Source organism: Mus musculus, chromosome 4 (genome assembly GCF_000001635.26).
Source record: "Mus musculus strain C57BL/6J chromosome 4, GRCm38.p6 C57BL/6J".
NCBI lineage: Eukaryota > Metazoa > Chordata > Mammalia > Rodentia > Muridae > Mus > Mus musculus.
The window spans coordinates 103290958-103313932 of NC_000070.6; the positions used below are offsets into that span (position 1 = coordinate 103290958).

Consider the following 22975-nt stretch of genomic DNA (forward strand, 5'->3'; position numbering starts at 1 on the left):
TATTAGAACAAAGCTGTCCCCCTGCTTTGGGAGTAGCTTTGGGGGCTGTGCTTTCACACAGGGGCAAATCCCCTTTCACCCTTTCTTTGAACCCATTGTCCTCTAGCCCTTCAGGTCTCTGCTTTCTCTCATCAGGTCACAGCAGCATTCCTAACCCTGGATCTACCTACCTCTCACTGTGGTCCTCAACCTTTAAATGTTGATCATTCAGAAAGCCATCTGAGCAGCCTTTCTTGTAAGACAATGGTCAGGTCCAACTCTAGCCCACGAGCCATGGCTTGCTCCACCTTATCTGCAGAATGGGCCCTCAGGTTTTCAGACGACAGCCACTGCAAGACATGGCTCCATCTACCTTTCCTATGTATTCCTCTCCACTTAGTGAAAAAGCCATTGCACAGAAGATTCAGAGTTGCTCACTAAGAACAAACACTAAGAGAAGGTTGCCGTTGTGACACCATACCCCCTCATCTTCTGCCAGACAAGTCCCACCCATTTCCAGCCATATCTTTGCACTTAGCTCTTCCCTCTTGTCTGAATGCTCTCTTTTCAAGGGTCCCTGATCAGGAGCCTGCCTGTCAAATCCCAGGGCAAAGCCTCCTCTATGAACCCTCCCTGGCCACCTCACTGTCTTGGTGATGTGTCTCTCTTTTGTGTGCTTCCTACTGATTCCTACTGAAGAGATTTGAGCCCCAACTCATCTTGTCCTCAGTGCTGCAGCTCATTTGCAGGATGTCTCCAAGTGGACCGTGTCATGGGTGAGCATCCTGGTGCATCTTCCATGATCATTGTTACTTCATGATGATTCTTTCTGGAGAATGAACTATCAAGTGGGGTGAATTGTTATAAAATGTAGCCTTTGCCAAATTAAACTTGGTAAAATAGTGTTTAAAGAAAACTTGGATTTATGGTTTTAAGTTTGTTGGCTTTTTCCTTTGTTTGGTGTGTGTGTATGTGTATGGGAGAGGGGGGGGGGGAGAGAGAGAGAGAGAGAGAGAGGGAGAGGAGAGTCAGGGTCTCACATTATAGTCTAGGCTGGTCTGGAATTTTCTTGAACTCATGGCAACCCTTCTGCCTCAGCCTCCCACGTGCTGGGACTTATAAGCATAAGTCATCACATGGTCTTAACTGCTAGCTGTGTAGTGAAAAATTTTGGTGTGTGTATGGGTTAACAAAATAGAGAAATTAAATTAGACACAAGAAATTTCTGATCACTGTTTTCTCTATAATCTACAGCCCTCGCACTTCGAAGGCTGTCACAAGGCAAGACTTAGCAGAAACCTTGTTAGTTCACTGTAGACTGAGAAATTATAAAAACAAGCAAGCAAACAAGCAAACAAAACCCCTGGGAGGTGGTGGCAAATGCCTTAAATCTCAGCGTTCAGGAGGCAGAGGCAGGCACATCTCTGTGACTTTGTGAGTTCAGGGCCAGCCTAGTTTACAGAACTAGTTCTAGGACAGTCAGGGCAACACAGAGAAAACCTGCCTTGAAAACAACAAAGCAAAACAAAAACACTACTTTTTTTTCCTGTTTTTTTTTATTAGGTATTTTCTTCATTTACATGTCCAATGCTATCCCAAAAGTTCCCCCCTCCCCTCCCTTCCTCCCCTCTTCCCTCACTCCCACTTCTTGGCCCTGGTGTTCCCCTGTACTGAGGCATATAAAGTTTGTAAGACCGATGGGCCTCTCTTTCCAATGATGGTCGACTAGGCCATCTTCTGATACATATGCAGCTAGAGTAAAGAGCTCCGGGGTACTAGTTAGTTCATATTGTTGTTCCACCTATAGGGTTGCTGATCCCTTTAACTCCTTGGGTACTTTCTCTAGCTCCTCCATTGGGAGCCCTGTGATCCATCTAATAGCTGACTGTAAGCATCCACTTCTGTGTTTGCCAGGCCCCGGCATAGCCTCACAAGAATCAGCTATATCTGGGTCCTTTCAGCAAAATCTTGCTAGTGTATGCAATGGTGTCAGCGTTTAGAGGCTGATTATGGGATGAATCCCCAGGTATGGCAGTCTCTAGATGGTCCATCCTTTCGTCTCAGCTCCAAACTTTGTCTCTGTAACTCCTTCCATGGGTGTTTTGTTCCCAATTCTAAGAAGGGGCAAAGTGTCCACATTTTTGGAAAGATCTCCCATGCTCATGGATCCGCAGGATCAATATAGTAAAAATAGCTATTTTGCCAAAAGCAATCTACAGATTCAATGCAATCCCCATCAAAATTCCAACTCAGTTCTTCAACGAATTAGAAAGGGCAATTTGCAAATTCATCTGGAATAACAAAAAACCTAGGATAGCAAAAACTCTTCTCAATGATAAAAGAACCTCTGGGGGAATCACCATGCCCGACCTAAAGCTGTACTACAGAGCAATTGTGATAAAAAAAAAACTGCATAGTACTGGTATAACGACAGACAAGTTGACGAATGGAATAGAATTGAAGACCCAGAAATGAACCCACACACCTATGGTCACTTGATCTTTGACAAGGGAGCTAAAACCATTCAGTGGAAAAAAGACAGCATTTTCAACAAATGGTGCTGGCACAACTGGCAGTTATCATGTAGAAGAATGCGAATAGATCCATTCCTAGCTCCTTGTACTAAGGTCAAATCTAAGTGGATCAAGGAACTCCACATAAAACCAGAGACACTGAAACTTATAGAGGAGAAAGTTGGGAAAAGCCTTGAAGATATGGGCACAGGGGAAAAATTCCTGAATAAAACAGCAATGGCTTGTGCTGTAAGATCTAGAATCGACAAATGGGACCTCATAAAATTGCAAAGCTTTTGTAAGGCAAAAGACACCGTCAATAAGACAAAAAGGCCACCAACAGATTGGGAAAGGATCTTTACCTATCCTAAATCAGATAGGGGACTAATATTCAATATATACAAAGAGCTCAAGATGCTGGACCCCAGAAAATCAAATAACCCCATTAAAAAACAGGGCTCAGAGCTAAACAAAGAATTCTCACCTGAGGAATACCGAATGGCTGAGAAACACCTGAAAAAATGTTCAGTATCCTTAATTATCAGGGAAATGCAAATCAAAGCAACCCTGAGATTCCACCTCACACCAGTCAGAATGGCTAAGATCAAAAACTCAGATGACAGCAGATGCTAGCAAGTATGTGGAGAAAGAGGAACACTCCTCCATTGTTGGTGGGATTGCAAGCTTGTACAACCACTCTGTAAATCAGTCTGGCGGTTCCTTTGAAAATTGGACATAGTATTACAGGAGGATCCAGCAATACCTCTCCTGGGCATATATCCAGAAGATGTTCCAGCTGGTAAGAAGGACACATGCTCCACTATGTTCATAGCAGCCTTATTTATAATAGCCAGAAGCTGGAAAGAACCCAGATGTCCCTCAACAGAGGAATGGATACAGAAAATGTGGTACATTTACACAATGGAGTATTACTCAGCTATTAAAAAGAATGAATTTATGAAGTTCCTAGGCAAATGGATGGACCTGGAGGGCATCATCCTGAGTGAGGTAACCCAATCACAAAAGAACTCACGTGATATGTACTCACTGATAAGTGGATATTAGCCCAGAAACGTAGAATACCCAAGATACAAGATACAACCTGCAAAACACAGGAAACTCAAGAAGAAAAACACTACTTTTAAGATCACACTTTCATTTTAACAGTGTGCTTCTGACCCTGGGACTGAATGTAAAAATGAGTCTTATTACCATGATAGGGTTCCTAAAACGGCTCAGGAAGTTCGAATACCTGTTGAAGGGGTTCAGGAAAACCAGGAGTCTTTAAACTTTTAACAGCAGAACTGAACAGTTACCTAGAAAACAAAGGCTTAAGTAAAGAGAGGCGTCCATTATGTGCCTTTATCAGTGAGGCAGGGCTTCTCTCTCTCTCTCTCTCTCTCTCTCTCTGTCTCTGTCTCGCTCTCTCTCTCTCTCTTGCTCTCTCTCTATCACATTCTGCTCAGCATTGTGCTAAGATTAAAATAATCTGCCCCCTTCGTTTGAAAATCTTCCATTTGCTAATGAGATAACTGACTGACTTCCTCAGTTTACATTTCTAGTGTAGCTGCTGTAATCTTTTTTCCTTGTATATCAAAGATGATAAATGGTCCATGTTATAGAATGGATACTCCATCCCACATAACAGACTCAGAAGTTGAAGTGCTAACTCAGGATGTGATTATAACTGGATATATGCAGCTTCCCCTGTTAAGAGTTCAAGTAAAAATGGAGGTGCCTAAAAAGCCAACCCTACCCATCCCTCCCTCCAAGGCTTAGCATCAGAAACTGTGAAAACACACAAGTGCCTGCTGTTTACCCTCCTGGCCTCTAATGCTTTATTATGACAGCCCACAAAAGAAGTAGTTTTTAAACTCATCCTTGAGCAGGACCTAGTGGATCAGGCTTTAATCCCAGATACTCCAGAGGATGAAGCAAGAGCTTTCAAGGATTGCCTAGGAAACCTGGTGAAACCTTGTGTCTTAGGGTTTTATTTGCTGTGAAGAGGCACCATGACAATGGCAATTATTATAAAGGAAAACATTTAATTGGGGCTAGTTCAGAAGTTCAGTTCATTATCATCATGGTGGGAAGCATGGCAGTGTACAGACAGACATGGTTAATGGAGAAGGAGCTAGGGCTTCTACAATGGGATCTGTGGCAGCATGAAAAGGCAGTAGACCCTAGGCCTTGACGTGAGCTTCTGAGGCCTCAAAGCTCATTCCCAGTGACATATTCCTTCCAATAATACCACACCTACTCCAACGAGGCCATCCCTCCTAATAGTGCCACTCCCTATGGGCCTATGGCAGGAAATTTGTATTCAAACTACCACGTCTTGCCTCAGAATAGTGAGAAAAGGACTCTGAGATGCAGCTACATGGTAGAGAGGATGCCTAGCATGGGCAAAGTCTGCACTGGCCCCCAGCATCTCAAAGAGACCTAAATATAAACTTGGTCCATGTGCTTCCATTCACACTTTATCCTTTTTTTTTAATGATAGAAATTATACTTTTCATTGAAAAGAGATTAGTATATATTCGTTAAACATCACAATAGATTCTATTGTGGCATTTTTCTGAAATGCATATAATGTATTTTGATGACATTCACCTATCTTCTTTATCCTTTCTTGCCTTACTTCAATTTTTACTGATCCCTTTCCCTGTTCCTACTAATCCCCCTTCAAAGTGATGGGTTATTTACCAGAGTGTGGCCTACCTACCTACCTACCTACCTACCTACCTACCTACCTACCTACCGGTTGCCTCTCCCTCTCCATGGCAGCCCTAGCTTCCCAGAGCCTCTCTGAGAGTTTCATTGATGATACTTCTACTCTATTTCTATGGAATCACATGGCTCCGTATTTTTCTTGGTGTGGCGATTAGCAGAGCTGTGAGGGATGCATGCAGTGAGCCAATGGCTGTGCTGTTTTGACTTCACACTTCTGACCCACTCTTTGTTGTAATATTTCCCAAATTTGCCTGTCACCAATTTGAGATTAGATGTCATGTTTCAAAGGAAAGCAATCTGAAGATTTTAAAAGTATGATCACCATGCATAGGTGGCTATGCTAGCATGGGGAATAATTTAGCAGCCTGGGACTCCACTTGGTTTGAGTTACACACACACACACATCCCGAAGCTGTTTGGCAGCCTAGGACCTTTACCTGCATGTGATGTGCAAACATACACACTCCTATCTGAACCATGTATCTGGAAACTTATTAAGACAGGATCTGCACTGAAGTAAGCTGCATACATACCCAATTCTGAACAATGGGATAAGTTTCTCTTCAATAACCATCAAACTTAGCTCGATTCTTGCATTCTCTGCTTATGTTCAGGTACAAGAATAGGAAGGCCAATCTGGCCTGAACTGGTTTTGGTTACTTGTGCAATAAGGCAAACAGTTTGTTCAAAGTGAGTTTTAGGGAGAAGCACTCATTTGCCATCTTATGCCTGTTGCATAGCTGGGCACACATATGATCAAAACAAGATGCATGGAGGGAAGTAATATGTGAAGCAGAAAAATGGTATGTAACAGAAAGATGTGTTAATCAAAATAGAGAACTGCTCTCTCTATGCCTCTTAACAACCAACGCCTTCTCTTGAACCTTATAATAGGAAGCCTCAAACAACAAATACTTGGGGCCCCAAATACCTTTGCTCATGTGGCCTGTTGCCCCACTTGACAGTGGCTCTGACCTGTTCCATCAGTTTGTTTTCAATAAAGGTCCCTTTGAATAAAGATCTTTTCACAAGTCTGCGTGAACTTTTATTTCAGTTCTCTGAGTAGAAGGGTAAGTCCCAGAGACATCCTCTGACCACTGAGTTACACAGGAAAGGAACACTTTTATACAACTAATCAAATAAAGGTTCAAAGAGTTAATAGGCTGACCTGAAATTATACTATAGTCTCAGTAAGAGTTGATAGAATTTCTGCTAGCCTTTCCAGGGTGCTTCTGCCTCAGCAAGTTGGGAACCTAACCATTAATGCTGCCTTGATCATGTCTCCTAACTCTTGTACCTCACAAGGGCACGTTCCCTGGAAATTAAGCAGGGAACTTACCTCAAACAGTGTGTTAATAAGAAGACAAAACCAGAAATAAAGTTGAGAGAGCTCACTAAACTCCTGTACAGAAAGAGCAAAGGGTTTTTTTTTTCTTTCAAAGAACCTGGACAAGCCTGTTGGCCGCACCTGCATCCCAGTCCTCAGCCACCCAGAAACACGTTTTTCCATTTCTTCTACAGGTAAGCATGGTCCTCACGCAGATCCATCTGCAGGGGCACAGAAAGGCAGGGCAGGTTAGGACTCTGAGCTCTAATACTGGCTCCTCCTCAAATCACCTAGGTCTATGCACCCTTGTCTTTCAGCTTGCTTGCTTTCCTTTCCTCACCTTGCTAAGATAACAATGCGCTCTGTAGCCATAGAAACCAGCGTTTCCAGAGCTTTCCCATCTTGAGACCAGCATGCTTACTTTCAATGCATTTAACCCACATGCTCTTGCCACCCAAAGCCAAAGTGACTTACCAAATAACACTCTGCTGAAGCAGCACAGGGAGAGAGCCTAAGAGGGGAGCAGTGACCTAGGGGAAAGAGCTAAGGGCAGTTACTTTGCGACTGTTATTGCTATTTATTTTTCCTTTTGTGTTTCTCATAGAAGTGGAGAAAATTTTTAATAAGCTTAAAACATATGAAGTTTGCATCTCTAAATGGAAATGGGCAGCCTATATTTGACTATTAAATGGAAAATTGTGTTCATTACTTTTGTAGTTTTTTTAAAAATCCATTCTTTTTTTCTTTTTTTTTATTAGATATTTTCTTTATATACATTTCAAATGCTATCCCAAAAGTTCCCTATACCCTTCCCCTGCCCTGCTTTCCTACCCACCCACTCCTACTTCTTGGCCTTGGCATTCCCCTGTACTGGGGCATATAAAGTTTGCAATACCAAGGGGTCTCTCTTCCCAGTGATGGCCAACTAGGCCATCTTCTGATACATATGCAGCTAGAGACACGAGCTCTGGGGTACTGGTTAGTTCATATTGTTGTTCCACCTATAGGGTTGCAGACCCCTTTAGCTCCTTGGGTACTTTCTGTAGCTTCTCCATTGGGGGCCCTGTGTTCCATCTTATAGATGACTGTGAGCATCTACTTCTGTATTTGCCAGGCACTGGCATAGCACACACACATACACACACACAATCATTCACATGTACCACAGAATTACAGAATTGCTCAGGAATGATGCGATTCTTACATAAAAATTGATTGAATTTCCAGTCAAGAGTTCTCTTGGTAAACATTTTGAGAATGTACCTTATATCGATGCCTCAAAGTAGGAAAAAGAAAAACTTAAGCAAGTAGGGACTAATGACAAAACCACATGAAGGGCAAGAATTCTGAAATAAATCATTTCTTTAGTATTGTACAACAGTCATCAAGTTGGCGTCTTGTCCAAAGGCAGAGCACCTGCTCTACAGTGGTGAGTTACTCGGTTCAATAATCCTTTGGCCAGATAATAATAACCTTTAAAAACGGTTCTAAAAATAAAGAAAAAAAAAAAGAAAGAAAGGAAAATGGCTAGAGACGGCTAGTCACTCATAGACAATGAAAGAACTCTACAGACTCAACTTATTCTACACAATTATCATACAAGAAACACAATAATAAAACATATGGGGTGGTTTGACGCTACTATTTGTTTAACCATGTACACTGAAGACCAACGGCTTGATTGGAATCATTAACCAGAGTGTAGTTGGTAGCGATGATTTGCAAGATGCTGTCGCAAGTAAAGGAATTTTCGGCAAAGCCGAAAGTGTCCTCAGGAGTAGATGGAGGGGGTATAGTTGGGGCATTGGCAGATTTGGCAACAGGGTCCCCAAATAAACAGATGTATATATTTCTCTCTGTCTCTTCCCTTTCTGTCTCTCTGTCCTCCTGCCTCATGTCCCTCTATCCTTCTGTGTGTGTCTTGAGCACGAGCAAATGGAAGTTTTAAAAAGTATAAAAGTAGAGGGATTCGTTCTCTTAGAGAAGATCCCCCCACTTGGTGGCAGCATACCCAAGTTTACATGTCTGAAAATTAAAAACAATAGGACTTGAAACAGCACCAAACTTCTGACACACGGCTGGAAAATCACTCCCAAATTGCTGCCTTTCCGGCTGGAAGCCAGGTATGCTGTAGCGTCAGAAGCGCCCGTCCACGCACCGGCTCTGTGCAGTGCTCTTTTAGCAAGCATAAGGGCTTCGTGAGCAACAAGCAAAGGCTTCCTCCAGTACAAACATTTTGTTTTACTTTTAATTCCCACCTATCTCTGCTTTCACTATACATTTGTGGAATGACTTCTACATCGTGGTTCTTCACTTCTGCTGAACCTCTGGGGTGTCGGAATGCCACTGAGAGGCTGTTTGGGGAGGCGAAACACTGAGATGCTAAGCTGCGTTTCTTCCTTGAAGCTGGGGTGTCAGGCTCCTGAGGCAGGGGAGGCTAAACGCAGCAGCCTAAGATACACTCCCAGTCTGTTTCTCCAGGTGAGAAACGGCTGGGGCTGCGATAGAAGCTGTGGTTCTCAGACTCCTGGGCACCCAGACGCCACCGGGAACAGCAAGGAGTTGAGAATTTGAGAACGGGCCTGTGGGCCTGCAATGATCCAGGGGCAATGTGGTGAGGAGGGTGGAGGGGTGGGAAGTGTTGGGGGGGAGAGGGTGAGGAGGTGGGGGGTGAGGGTGTGAGTGCCAGGAGTGTGGCGGGGGTTCCTCTATAGGAGACATAGGCACTGCTCTGGATCATGAAGGGCTGTCCCCTCTCCCAGGTCTTGATGAAGGAGTCAGCCAGTCCTTGCTTGTCCAAACTGCTTTGTTCATGGCAGATGAGGATCATGTGACTTACTGAGGGTGAACCAGAGATCAAATACCTTTTGCGGAGGAAGGGATGCTCATTGGCTAAATACTTAGGACCCCTAGATACCTCATTAGCATGGAGAACTCTAGGCTCTATGCTATGTGACCTGCTGCCATGGTTATATGCTCCAGGACAGGAATCTGAACTCCTGCCGCTCTCAGGAGTTTTATTGGGGTTCTGAACTTGCTACCACCTCACCAGTTCTGTCTGGTGGCACGGTCCAAGGCCCCATACTGCACAGCAGTGGAAAGGGTTAATCAATGCTCAAGCTACTTTCTTATGTCAGAGATCTGTCTTTCTGTAGCTGCTGAGACCTGATTTATACCTTTTACGTTGGCGTGCCCTATAGAAATAGGACTACGTGTCTCCTCCTCTCCCTCACTCTTTTCTTTCCTCTTATCATGACTCTAGCCCAGGTCAAGTCTCAAACTTTCAATTTTCTTGCCACAGACTCCCAGATGCTAGGATTATAGGTATGCTCCAAGCTCAGCAAAATCTCTTCTTTTTCTTCTAAATTTAATTTAATTTTTTTATTTTACTTATTCACTTTACATCACACTCACTGCCCACATCCTGGTCACCCTTTCCTAAAATCCTTCACCCATCCCCTCCCCCCCATCTCCTCTGAGGGGGTGGGATTCCCCCTCCCCCCCCAGCCTGGCACTTCAAGTCTCTGAGAGGCTAGGCACTTCTCCCACAGAGACCAGACAAAGCAGCCCAGCTAGAAGAACATATAGCACATACAGGCAACAACTTTTGGGATAGCCTTCATTCCAGTTGTTCAGGACACATATGAAGACCAAGCTGCACATTTGCTACATATGTGCTGGAAGGCCTTGCCTGTGTATCCAGCCTGTGTATGCTCTCTAGTTCAGTCTCTGGGAGCCCCAAGAGTCCAGGGTAGTTGACTCTGTTGGCCTTCCTGGGGAGTTCCTATCCATTTCTGGCCCATAATCCTTCTTCCTATTCTCCCATAAGAGTCCCCAAGCTCCATCCACTGTTTGGCTGTGGGTGTCTGCATCTGTCTGAGTCAGCTGCTGGGTGGAACCTCTCAGAGGACAACATGCTCCTGTCTGCAAGCATAACAGAGTATCATTAATAGTGTTAAGGATTGGTGCTTGCCAATGGGATGGAACTCAAGGTGGGCCAGCTATTGGTTGGCCATTCCCTCAGTGAGGGCTTTTCTAAATTAGAGCTAGGGAGATGGTGCAGCCAATAACATGCTTACTTTGCAAAACCAAGGGTCTGAGCTGTATCCTCCCCAAGCCCAGGTAGAAAAGGGCCAAGAGCCATAGTGTCAGCTTGCAGTCAGACTGGGAAGGTCTAGTTTACTTGGTCTAAGTCTAAGCTAATCAGAGATGCTATTTCAAACGAAATGAAACACAACACAACACAACAAAACCAACACAACACAACACAACAAATCAAAAACCAAGTGGGCAGTGCCTGAGTAGCAACACCCAAGGCTGTTCTCTGGACTCATATACATACTTGTATACACAAGTGTACACATGCAAACATGGCCAAAAAGTTCTTCTCCCTTGAATGTCAACAACAAACATGATTAGAAGTGAGGATATCTATAACATTCTTCTTATGAATTTTGTGTTTCAGTCACAACTGTTCTTGTATTACTTTTGTAATTTATCTACATATCTTGTTGTGGATTGTCACCCTTCAGGCATGGTGTGGTCCTAGCATCTTGACATCAGAGCAATGGTGACGTCCCTAGCAGACCCTCAATGAGGTTGGCTTTATTAACATTTGATGGTAGAGGAGGTTCTCAGACACTTTCCTGAGATTGAGGCCACTCCCTTCTGCCTGCACACTCCTCACCCCAGGGCATGGAATAATATCTTAGGCACACATGGCCTCAGAGGTGCTGGAGTATGTATGGGTTAGGTACAGGGGACTTCAGTGAAGTGGGTTTCATGACACATATCTTGGTGTGACAGGAAGGTAGTGTGGAGAAAGAGGCATCAAGATTAGCTTGTGAAAGGAACATATGACAGAGAAAAAGTCTGGAACCCTGCCCCTTTCCTACCCTCACCAAGGTCTACACATTAGGGGCTGATGGGGCCCAGTGCCATCAAGTTCCTAACTTCCCAGGTCTCTGACCTGCTTTGTTGCTCAGAAGTGCTTTTTCTTAATACATCATCTGTTTCTACCACTATCTGTGTGTCCCCGGAAGTCACAACAGTGCCTTGTAGACCTCAGCATCAGTCTATAAAAGTTCGTAAGTCACCAGACTGATAATATTTATGTCTGTAATCTCTTACTGTCCTTAAAAGAGGCTAGGATGTTTGTGTTTGTCTGCCTGCATCCCTCCTTCCCTCCTTACATGCCTCCCTCCCTCCTCTCCTCCTTCATCTTCATCTTTCATTTTCCCTCCAAAGCACAGGGATACCAGGGTCCCAGCTGGGGAGATTGTGGGCATGGTGTCAGACAGATGTGAAAGGAGACTTGACAACAGCCTGGGGATACTGAATCCAACTTTCTTCACAGTTTTTGATACCACAAGGTCAGGAGAGAAGAAGAGTCTCCAGATGGGTCCACATCCACAGCGTGCCTAACTACTGGGTCCCACAACACTACTGCTCCCCCAAATGCTCTTAAACTGCCAGTAGTTGCCCATCTCCACTCCCTTTTCTCATTTGCTCTCAGGACAGTCTTGATGACCCAGCTCGGGCATGCGATAGCCATGGTAGTTGCTGCAGTTCATGCCTGTGTTGTGCAGGTTCTTTAGAGGAGTAGAGCTGACTGAATCTCTCTAGAAAGGGCATGTATTAGTGAGACTTATGGGCTGTGGTCCAGCTACTCCAACGATGGTTATCTACCGATGGAAGATCCAAAAATACAGTAGGTGTTCAGTCTCCAAGGCTGTATGTCTCAGCTGGTTTTCAGTATACACCAGAATCCTGAAGACACGGGCTCTAATGCCATGAACTGGCCAATGACATCAAGACCAAGCAGGCAGAGAGTAAAGCTCCTTTCTTCTATGTCCTTTATACGACTTTTCAGCAGAAGGTGTGGCTCAGATTAAAGGTGGATCTTCCCACCTCAAAGATCCAGATTAGAAGTGGGTCTTCAAGAAAAAATAATCCTTACAGGTGCACCCAGCCCATTGGGCTTTAGTTAATTCCAGATGTAGCCAAGATGACAACCAAGAATAGTCATCATAGAGCCCATGGCCTCTTTATACCCAGGTGATACCACAGAGAACCATCCTTACTCTGGGAATTGGGCTCTGGCCAGAGTGGGGAGGATGCAGTGTGTTGTGAAGGCTGACTCCATCGCCTGTAGTGTCTGGACCTGGACACTTGGTGGTTTCATCTGTTGTTTCCACCAGGGTTCATGAGTCTTGATCTGTGCTTCAGGACCATCCCCTGGCAGGACTGAGGATTCAAAGGCTAGCTCTAATAGAATCAGAGACAAAAGTAAAAAGCAAAGTAGGAGCATTGCCTGGTAGGCTAGGCCAAGCATTTTTTAGGGTCTGGATGTCCTGGGTTGTCCAGCTCTGGGGAGTGAGGGGCACAGGTCAGCAGGGCAATGGATTCTCACCTCTCTCACCATTCTGATTAATTTTGCTCTGCACTCCTCACCCCAGTTTTGTGTGCCCTTGGAGAAAAGCAGAGGATCAGGAAGAAGCTAGAAGGCATGTGGATGAACTATTGGCTCAAGTCCCCAAGACCATCTGTTTGCACTATGGGCGGTCCCAAGCCAGAAACTCCCTGAATGGGATTCTCACATCCCAACAGGGATGCATAGATGTAGGATGATGAAGGAGAGTCTCATCACAGGGATGAAAAATTATACTGAGAATCCTGCTAACAATGATAAGGTCAGGAAGGTTACATAAGCAAGGACAGAAAATCCTGCCCTATTTCTGAAAACTTCAGAAAATTCACCAGCCTGAAGCACATCTAAGGATCAGGCTCTCCTGAGATAACATTTCATCCAGCAGTCGGTCCCTGCCTGACATCCATAGAAAACTTCAGTTGGGACCAAATCATTGTATTCGTGCATGGGTCAGATTCATCTCTGATAAACCTGAGAGGTGGAAGGACAGAGGCCAGCCCTGCTGACATGCAAAGGCCAGGGCACTGCACAGATGACTGTAATGAACAGCCTCCAGCTTATGTCCTGTAAGTAATGTTGCAGAGCCCTTACACTAGAAAGCTCCTTGTTCTTATTCCCAAAGCAGGAGGGGGCCAACGACCAACTGAGGGTACCCACGGAAATAGCACCCTTATCAGAAAGGCAGGCTTACAGATCTCCCAAGATTTAACCTTGTACACCTACAAAGAATAGAGATAAAATATTTCTTCTTTGTTTGACAAAATATAACCTGATTTAATGAAATTGTGTCCTGACTGCTCAACGTAAAATTCTTAAGTAATTGTGCATCATTCTGTGCCTAAGACAGCATGGATAAGACTTTTTCTGTTCCTAAAGTTTTTCAAAATAACTGATTAGCAAATCCTGTGGCCTCTTCATTTTTAAATTGTATAGTAAAATTACTACTTTTGTCATGTTGGATTAGTGTGTGTGTGTGTGTGTGTGTGTGTGTGTGTGTGTGTGTGTGAGAGAGAGAGAGAGAGAGAGAGAGAGAGAGAGAGAGAGAGAGAGAGAGAATGAAAGTGCTTGGGGGATAGAGTCAAAGGCCTGAAAGTTTTATAAACTTAGGTACTCTTAGCTTTCTAAAATCTATCAAAATGGGGTCTATTAAGTAATCTTCCTAAAATCTTAATATTCTTAAATGCTATTTGCTTATTTAGGACAACATCCATTGAACTATAAGCGTTTAAAACTATTTTTAACAACTATTGTTAATTGTGCACATGAATGCCCATAAAGTCCAGATGTGTCCGAAAGACCACCTTGGGGATGTTTGTTGTGAGGTGCCTCACATGAGTGTTGGGAATTGAACTTGGATCCTAGGTAAAAGCAATTTGTGCCAGTAACATTGAGCCATCCCTCCAGCTCCATAATATGGAGGTTTTGCTAATCAATAACATTTAGCATTGGCAGTATAATTTTGATAGTAATTTTCTCCCAAAATAGGTTCTAGAAAGAAACTAGGTTTTTATTTCATTTTTCTTTAATAGTCAAAGGTGACAGAAAAACAAGAATACCTAAAACTGCTTTATGCTAATCAAAATATCTCTAAAAATGTATGTTAAAATACTTTTGTTAGATTAACAGTGCTAGATTATTTTCCAATAATATTCCTAATTTATAAATGATAATTGTGAAATTTTTTATTGATGCTGTAGTATACATGAAATGATGGATATATACGTTTGTCAAATAACTTTGTGATAATTTTTCTTTGTATGATGAAAGTTACAGACAATAGGATCTCAGCAATTGGGGCCAGGCAGAAGGTAGAGAAACTTTTCTGTATGTGAAGGGAAAGGGCAGTGTTACTGAGTCAAGAGAGAGAGTGTGAGAATGAGAGCGAGAGTGAGAGTGAGAGAGCAAGAGAGAGAGAGAGAGCAAGAGTGAGAGAGAGAGAGGGAGAGAGAGAGAGAGAGAGAGAGAGAGAGAGAGAGAGAGAGAGAGAAAGACTGAGAGAGACAGAGACAGAGATAGCAATAAAGACATCAAGTCTAGGATTATTGTTCACTCACAATTGTGATCTTAAGGCATAAGATGTATTGCCAGTCTGCCTGAGCTCTCCTCTTTTAACAAAGCCCAATGTTTTCAAGAACCTTCTGTTGTCTGATTTAAGACTAAAGAAAACAAGATAGCTATCTCAAAGCTGAGCTGTTGATGCCTGTCCACCATGTTAAGCACTAAAAGTAATCAGGTTAGGTGCAGTGTCTCTATGACCCAAAGCCTTCCACTTCATTTATGTGAAGAGTCCTGGCTTTGGAAGTCCAGATATTGGGTTAAGGATTGTATAATGCTATTGAGAAGGTAATCAGATAATGGTCTAATTTAACATTGACAAATGAGGGGCTCAGCAGTTAAGAGTGCTGACTGCTCTTCCAGAGGACCCTGGTTCAATTCCTAACACCCATATGGCAGCTTACAATTGCTTGTATATCTAGTTCCAGGGCACCTAATGCTGTCTGCAGGAACCAGGCATGTACATGGTACACATATACGCGTGCAGGTGAAAGGCACATAAAAAGTAAAAGATTTTTAAAAACCTGACAAATGATAGATGTGAATAAAAGCTTCAAAGCCTTTGGTTGTTAAGTCTGTCCTTATGCATGGTGTGGTGGTCTGAATTAAAATGGCCTTCATAGACTCACAGAGAGTGGCACTAACGGTGGTGTGGCCTTGTTGGAGTAGGTGTGGGATGGGCTTCGAGGTTTCAGAAGCTCAAGCCAGGCCTAGTGACTCCTTTTTCTTTCTGTGCCTACCAATCTGGATGTAGCACTCTTAGCTACCTCTCTAGCACCACGTCTTCCTATAGGCCACTGTGCTTCTCACCATGATGATAATGGACTAAACCTCTGAAACTGTAAGCCAGTGCCAGTTAAATGCTTTCCTTTATAAGAGTTGTCTTGGTTATGGTGTGTCTTCACAGCAAGAGAAACCCTAACTAAGACACATGGTTATGTGTTTGTGTGTGTGGTCCATCTGTGCTCACACAAGTTAACAGTCACATAAAACTACTCAGACCCAATTCCAAATAATGGACCTGGGATTTTAGAACAAAAATCCCCAGCCTTGGCAGCTCCATAGGGTACGCTTAATTGTCAGTTCCATTATGCCAATAAAGAGACAATAATAATGATGGGCAGGGAAATAAATGTTATTAATATGGGCATGATGGGGGAGAAAACAGAGATGTTTTATGAACCTCAGATCTGTCTTTTGGGTATGACATAAAATTTTCTTAATTACTTAATTGTTTATTTATTTTATAACAAGGTACCTTAAAACCTAGTGATATTAAATAAGTTACCTGTTAAGTCTCAGGGTTCTATGGATGTCCTTAATGTTGTCCCTGAACCTTTGTTGTTGTGGAAAGTAAAATGCAGTGCCATCAGGTTCCCGGACATCAGTGAAAGTTCTTGTCTATAGTGTCAGTTCTTCTCTGTGCATCCTGTAAGTACCCAACGAATTTGTGTAGCATCCATTTACAGCATTGCAAGATAGCAATGTTAAATGCTGAAGGTGGAGCCAGATGTTGTTGGTGCACACAACAACAACACTGGCACTGGGGAGGCAGAGGCCGGTGGATCTCTGTAGGAGGGATGGTGGCTGCCACCTCTGTGTAAACTCTGGTAGCTGTGCAGCCACAAAGGCATCTTCTGCAGGAGGACCTAATTGAGGACTTCCTGAGAGACCAAGGATTGATGCAGACAATGCCAGCCAATCGGGAACTGCTGTTTAGAGGAGACACTTTCTTGGGACCAATGGGGCACAGGTGGAGAGTATTAAAGGAGCTTGCAACAGCATTCAGACAAGCTTGCTGTGGTGTTTCTCACCTGCTCCTGAGTCTGTGTCATTGATTCTGAGGGTCAGCAGAAAGTAGTCCAACGGCCCAGGCAGCAGATCTCCATGAGTTCAAAGCCAGCCTGGTCTACAGAGCCAGTTCCAGGGCAGTCAGGGTATATAAAGAAACTCTGTCTTCAAAAACAAAAACAAAGCAAAACAACAAAAAAGGATGAAGGCGGAAACTGTAAGAGTTCTTGAGGCCAGGCTCCAGAAGTCAATGACCAGTACGTCTGCCATACTCTGTCAGCTAAAGCAAATAGCAAGGCCCACACGAAGTCAGCATCCGGACAGAGCTGACTGGACCTCTGCAAGTGAGTAGCGGTGAAAGCCGGTGCAAAGAGATCTGCCTGCCAGGACGTGACTATGAAGGGAAGAGCTTTGTGCTAAGATGTCACTTCTGATATTTTTTGACTCTATCTTTGGGTTAGTCTGACCTGGATTTTAAATTTAAGGAGGAGGAGGAGGAGGACATGGGCAGCTACTGATATAAAATATACCTGTTAAAAAGATATTTTAACAGAAATTAACTTATAAATTGGCTTTTGGTGTTCTCAAAAACAGAGATAGAATGGAGGCAGCTTAATAGGTCCAAGGAAAGGCAGGTAACCATCGCATACCTTAGAGAACCCCAGGTTTCAGAGAGAGGATGTTAAAGGGGCAGTGCTCACAGAGTTGCGGGAAAACAAGGGCCCTGGAAAAGAACTGCCCTCTTTAGAGTTCTTATAAACAAGGCGTTATCCCCTTTGCAAAGAGGGAAATCACTGTTAGGGAAAGGATGGTGCCCTACCTTCCAAAGGGAGAGTGGGCCTTCAGCTTCAGTGATGGCGGCCATTACAGATGGATTCTGCCTGAAGTCCCCTGAAAAACACCTGCTCAAGCCATGGTAGACTGCCACTGGAGCACCTTGGGTAACTTTTGATGTAGCAGACAAAAAGTGTTATTTTTCTTTTCAATATCAGGGCTTTGTTCTTTGCCTGAATCAATAACCTTGAAGTCCTTACTAAACGAACTTGTTTGTTCAAATTTCTATGTATCTAACAAATGTTGGATAAAATATCTCCAAATGAAGAGAATTATTGATGTTAATTTCAGCTTTGGGAATTGTTCCATACATGGTCCAATAACAAGGCACAACATTGGGAATCCTTACCTAGAAGTTAGGGATCATTCAGACCCACAGCTTACTTCTGCAGATCAGATCTGTAACATGTGGCTGTTAGAATCTGTACTCTCTAGGATGTTTATAAACAATAGTAGCAAAAGCAATGCTAATAGGTGAGCCTTGCCAAGGTTATGAACATCTTCTGATGTTTGGTGACACTTTCTCAGGGTGAATAAAGACCTGTCCTACCTAGATTAAAAGACCCCCAAAAGTCCTTATCTGAAATAAAACCTTTGCTTACCCCTTTGAATGTCACAGTCTCAGTCTTAAAGACATGGCTGACTATAGAAACAAAATGCTGAAAACCCTTATTTTTTTTCCTCTGAGGGAACAGAAGGATGTCTGTCTTATCTTCTTAAATACAAAGATAGCCCCTATTTTATAAATCAGTCAGCATTTGCCACCTTTCGTTTGGTTTTCTTATTCTTTCTGAGGTACTTTTGTTATTTCATGATTACTACTTTCCTTATTCTATCCAAGATTTTTTTATATTCTCAATTATATAACCATCAGTATGCCTCTTCCCACCAGGAACTCAAGGAATCTCATCTCGAGAGCAAGCTGGGCAAAGATGGCTTCTGGGACAATCATGACCATGGCTTTCTTGGCTCTTGCCTCTCATGGAACCATTTTTGGTATGATGATGTGACTGCTTCTTAGACACTTCAAATATTTTTGACATGTGTGTCTTTAAATGTGTGAAAGTTCAAACCAAGCTCCTATGATGCAGGCCATCCAAAGCCTTATCTTCCCCTGGGGAATCAAATAAGACACGCTGTGGTCCTCTTATCAGAATGGAAGAAGTTATAGATCACTACTCACCATCCTTCAGCTTCATCAGAAGCTCTCAGTGGGGAACTGAGGCAGGAGAGTAGGATGAAGACAAAGGCAACAAGATTGAGCCTTTGTCTTAACCACTGCCCACCTCACAGGCACGTCTCAGATGAGAAGTGGCAGATGCCCTAATCTGTAGGTTTAGAGAAATGTATTTAGAAGTCAGTTTGATCACGTGTCCATTTAGCAATGGAATGGTAGGCTCATCCTTAGGGCCTATGAGCTCTTCAGCCAATTTTCCAGCTAGACTTATAGTATGAGGCATGTTTTTGCTTCTGTACAATGAGCCTTAAATCCAATCAGAAAGAATTGGTTGCCCCCATGATTTTCATGCCACTGTTGTACCCATGGCTGGTCATTACTATGCCTTGCAGACTCACACCTGGGCAAGATTATGTTGGGCTGTGAATCTGCCTCACCACTGGGGTGCTGAGAGCATCACCAACAAGCTGCTCAGAGGAGGCAGAACACAGCCTATGATAGGTGTCCCGCCCACGTTTTGTGTTTCTCCAGATGGGAAACAGGGAGGTCTGGGACAGATGCTGTTGTTCTCAATCTCCTGTGAACCAAGACGCCACTGGGGACCTCGAGTAGTTGAGAGTGATCTGGTTCTGAGTGAGTGCTGAGTGTATAGAGGGGCTGGAAGAGAGAAGGCCTTCTCTGAGAGATTTAGGCACTGTACTTTACAATGAAGCCCCCAACCGCAAGCTCCTGTGATCCTTAATGAAGGAGACAATCCTTGATGGAGACTAGTTCTTGGTTGTTCAAACTGCTTTATTGTTATGGAAGATGTCAATGCACACACCTTACTCAGGGTGAACCAGAGATTAACTATCTCTTGCAGGAAGGAACAGCTAGGACGGGAAGCTCATTGAGTGAACATTCTGCCTTATCTAGATACCTAACTAGCATGAAGAACCCCAGGCTTTTATGCTACATGATATGATCATTTGTCATTGTCCTCTCAGTGGGGTGACATGGTCATGTGTTGCAGGACAGGTAGAGCCTGGCTGGGAGCTGGTTCCATGCCTGCTGCTCTCAATTATGAGATCTCCTGGGGGGTTTTGAACCTCCTCCAACCTTACCAGTTCTTCTGCCTGGTGGCATAGTCCACTTGCCCCACAACCTTGTTGATGGCTTCTCTCCCCCAGCACTCCAGAACTATGAAAGCTATCCAGCAGGGAAGGATTTCTAGGTCAGCACAGGTGGATTTCTCTAAGTTTTGTCATCAAAATGTGTGATATCTTCTGCAATAGGGTCTTATCAAGTTCTGGTGAGAAACCAAAAGCAATGTCAATAGCCTGTGTTTGAGGGGTCTCTGGGAGTCCCAAGTCCAACCACTCAAGGGGAATATCCATACCTGTCAGTGGGTAGTTTATTTGTGACTTCTGGAAAGAACATTTTCCACGGTGTTGGGTAGCTCCATTTAAGTACATATTTAAGAAGTTTGTCGAGGTTTCCATGTTCTCCCCCAAGCATCCCAATGTTAATTATCCATTTCTCCACATCTTCCTCTGTCTTCTCTTCCCACCCCTTCCCCAAGTATCTGTCTGTTTGTTCCTCCATATCACCTGTGCTCTGTTCAGAGTGCAAAGAGCAAGTGGCTGTGATTTGTTCAGACACGAATGGGGACATCTACATCATACGCCTTCCTCTAAGGTTCAGAGAATATCACTGAAGAGGAGGTGGGGAGATTGTATGAGTCAGAGGTCAGGGCAGACTGGGGAGAAACAGTGTCATCTAAATATGACAGGACCATTGTATTTACAGCAGCTGTGGGAGCCTGTGTAAGACTTGCAGAAGACCAAGCCAGTCAATGGTCCAGCATGGAGTGGAAGGGGCTCAGATGAAGACCACTGACTCTGCATGGGAGCTATTGACGGCTGCTGGAGGAGGGGGTTCCCCTCCCCACTGGGGAGGTGGTGGTAGAGGGTGTTCTCTGGTAGGTCAATCACTCATTGGGTTTCCCACCCCACATGTGTGTATGGGCCACATTAATTAAACTCAGTGGGTTACTGAAAAAAAAAAAGAGGGCACGAAATTGTGAAGGGAATATGGGGTCATCCTGGAATATAATAGAAATACATTATAGGCATATATGAAATTCTCAAATAACAGAAATCTTATATTATAAAAAACCAAAACCACCAACAAAAATACAGAGCTGAAGTCCTTTAAGAAAGATAAGCATATGAAAGTGACCAATGTCAGGGCTTGATAGATGGCTCAGTGGTTAAGAGCACAGCTGCTCTTCCAGAAGTCCCGAGTTCAATTCCAAGCAACCACATAGCAATTCATCGTTGATGCCTTCTTCCGGTGTGCAGACTTACACACGTACAAAACACTTATGTAAGGAAATAAATATTGAAAAAAAGGAAGTGACCAATGTCAGAGACTGGAACCTCATTTTCATCCATGACCAAGAACTACATGTAAGAAACAAAACATGTCTACATGTCTAACATATAAATGAGGGGGCTGGCAGGCACTATGTAAATGGCTCATAAAATGTCTCAGCCAGTTATCATTGATCTTCTCCTGCCCCAGTCTTCCACGAGCTGGGACTAGAAGGGTGTGTCACTATACCCAGAAAAATATCACTATCTTTAAATGAAGTTAAGTATTGGTAAGTTACCATTAATTATAGCATACTGAATACTCACCCCAACCCCCTTCCCTTCCTTTTGGCTTTCTCTATCTATCTAATTCTCTTCTTACTTTTGTTGTGTTGTTGTTGTTGTTTTTTGTTGTTTTTGTTTTTTTAGGTTTTAAGACAGAGTCTTACTCTGTAGACCATGCTGACCTGGGATTGACCATGGAATCTGCCAACCTGGTTTTGAATTCAAAGTCATCTTCTGGTTTCAGCCTCTTAAATGGTAGAACTGAAGAGATAAACCACCATGCCCTCGTTTGAGTTTTAAAATGTTTAAGTTCTCTAGGGTTCTGTCTCCCAACTTCTATTTTCTCTTAACCCATCTACCCCTTTCCTCAATGGTACCCAAGGTCTGACTCATCTCTTCCTTACTGGTGACTCTGCTAGTTATGTTCCCAGCTCCCATTGGGTTGTAGAACCATGTTCACTCTATGACTGCTTATAAATATTTCCACAGCCCATCTAGCGGATGTGATGGATTGAATACGCCTAAACCTTCAGTGTAGTCATGCTCTCTGTCCACCTTTGTCAATCCCTGCTTCATGATGTCTTCCTTGCAGTAACCATATGATATTGATCACCACCATGAAGTGTCTGTCACACATTAGATAAATATTTGTTGAATACATAAATAGTTGAATACATAAATAGTATTTTTATCTTTAATGTGTGTCTTAGGTAGCCTATTAGAAAACCAGAATAATTCATATAATCACAAAGCATCTTTTTTTTTTTTGGCTCTGGTGGGTAGCTGCAGCTCCCACAGAATCATGCCTGCCAGTATTCACACTCCTTTGTAAAACATTCCCACAATGAAATCTGGTCTTAGGACACTCCAGGAGCTGTTGTCATGAATACTGCTGACCACTTATAAGTCTGGTGTCCTAGAGCGATCATGGTGAAACAGTCTTTCATATTTAGTCTTATTTTTATGCACCTTTATCTAGGACTGAGGGATGATTGTTAGTAAGTAATCGGGATGCTGGAGTTAATGTTATACCTACGATCAGAATGATCAGTGCAGCTTCAAGTCAAGGCATCATAGTTCTCCAGCAGCCCCTGGAATCGCTTTCCTTTTGGCAGAACTGGTGTAGAAACTACAGCAGGCACGGTTTTGCATGGATCCAACACAGCCATGCCAAGTACCAAGGAGGTGTAGAGTTCCTGGCAGGTAGCTTAAATCTGGGCTATCCTCCTCCCACCACACGGGGGCGAGACGGCGCCACAGTCCGTACAGCCGCAGCCGGCCAGGACTGGGACTGGGGAAACGGACTTGGCTCTCACAAGGGCGGAGCAAAAAGCGCCGGAGAGGTCCCCAGGGCAGGAAGTGAGGGGGCGGGGCTTGGGAAAGGTGTGCGCCTGCGCGGAGCCGGCTGTTGGATTCCGCTCGGGCTGTGGCTTCAGTGCGCGCTCACGGTGACGGCTCGGCGTTCTTCCAGAGCGGGGCGGGGAGGGCGGAGAGGGG

General features: G+C 43.8%; 1 protein-coding gene and 2 long non-coding RNA genes across 10 annotated transcripts in view; 2 read left to right on the top strand and 1 right to left on the bottom strand.

The window, feature by feature from the left end:
- Position 1: 1 nt before the first annotated feature.
- On the top strand, positions 2–20875 carry 4930456L15Rik (RIKEN cDNA 4930456L15 gene). The gene is made up of 4 exons (NR_045887.1): positions 2–755; positions 6668–6746; positions 18555–18658; positions 20628–20875. It is a non-coding gene; the product is annotated as an RIKEN cDNA 4930456L15 gene (long non-coding RNA).
- Positions 11879–22765, bottom strand: Gm36523. Of its 2 annotated transcripts, none has more exons than XR_867961.2 (6): positions 22515–22765; positions 18846–21201; positions 17649–17773; positions 16852–16993; positions 16326–16466; positions 11879–12819 (listed from the first exon to the last, which is right to left on the bottom strand). It is a non-coding gene; the product is annotated as a predicted gene, 36523 (long non-coding RNA). The 2 variants fall into 2 exon arrangements; XR_376478.3 differs by having other exon boundaries at positions 22511–22765.
- Positions 20918–22975, top strand: part of Oma1 (OMA1 zinc metallopeptidase) — a 59995-nt gene continuing 57937 nt past the window's right edge. For 4 of the 7 annotated variants that reach the window (XR_867888.1, XM_006503302.3, XM_006503301.3 and 1 more), the window contains exon 1: positions 22837–22926. Coding sequence is in view for 1 of the 7 variants with exons in the window: in XM_006503303.4 (XP_006503366.1) it covers positions 22522–22926 (405 nt within the window). In the remaining 6 variants the exon portion in view is untranslated. Of the gene's footprint in view, positions 22927–22975 lie in introns of all 7 variants that reach the window. The other 3 variants (XM_006503303.4, NM_025909.3, XM_030253713.1) reach the window with 3 other exon arrangements.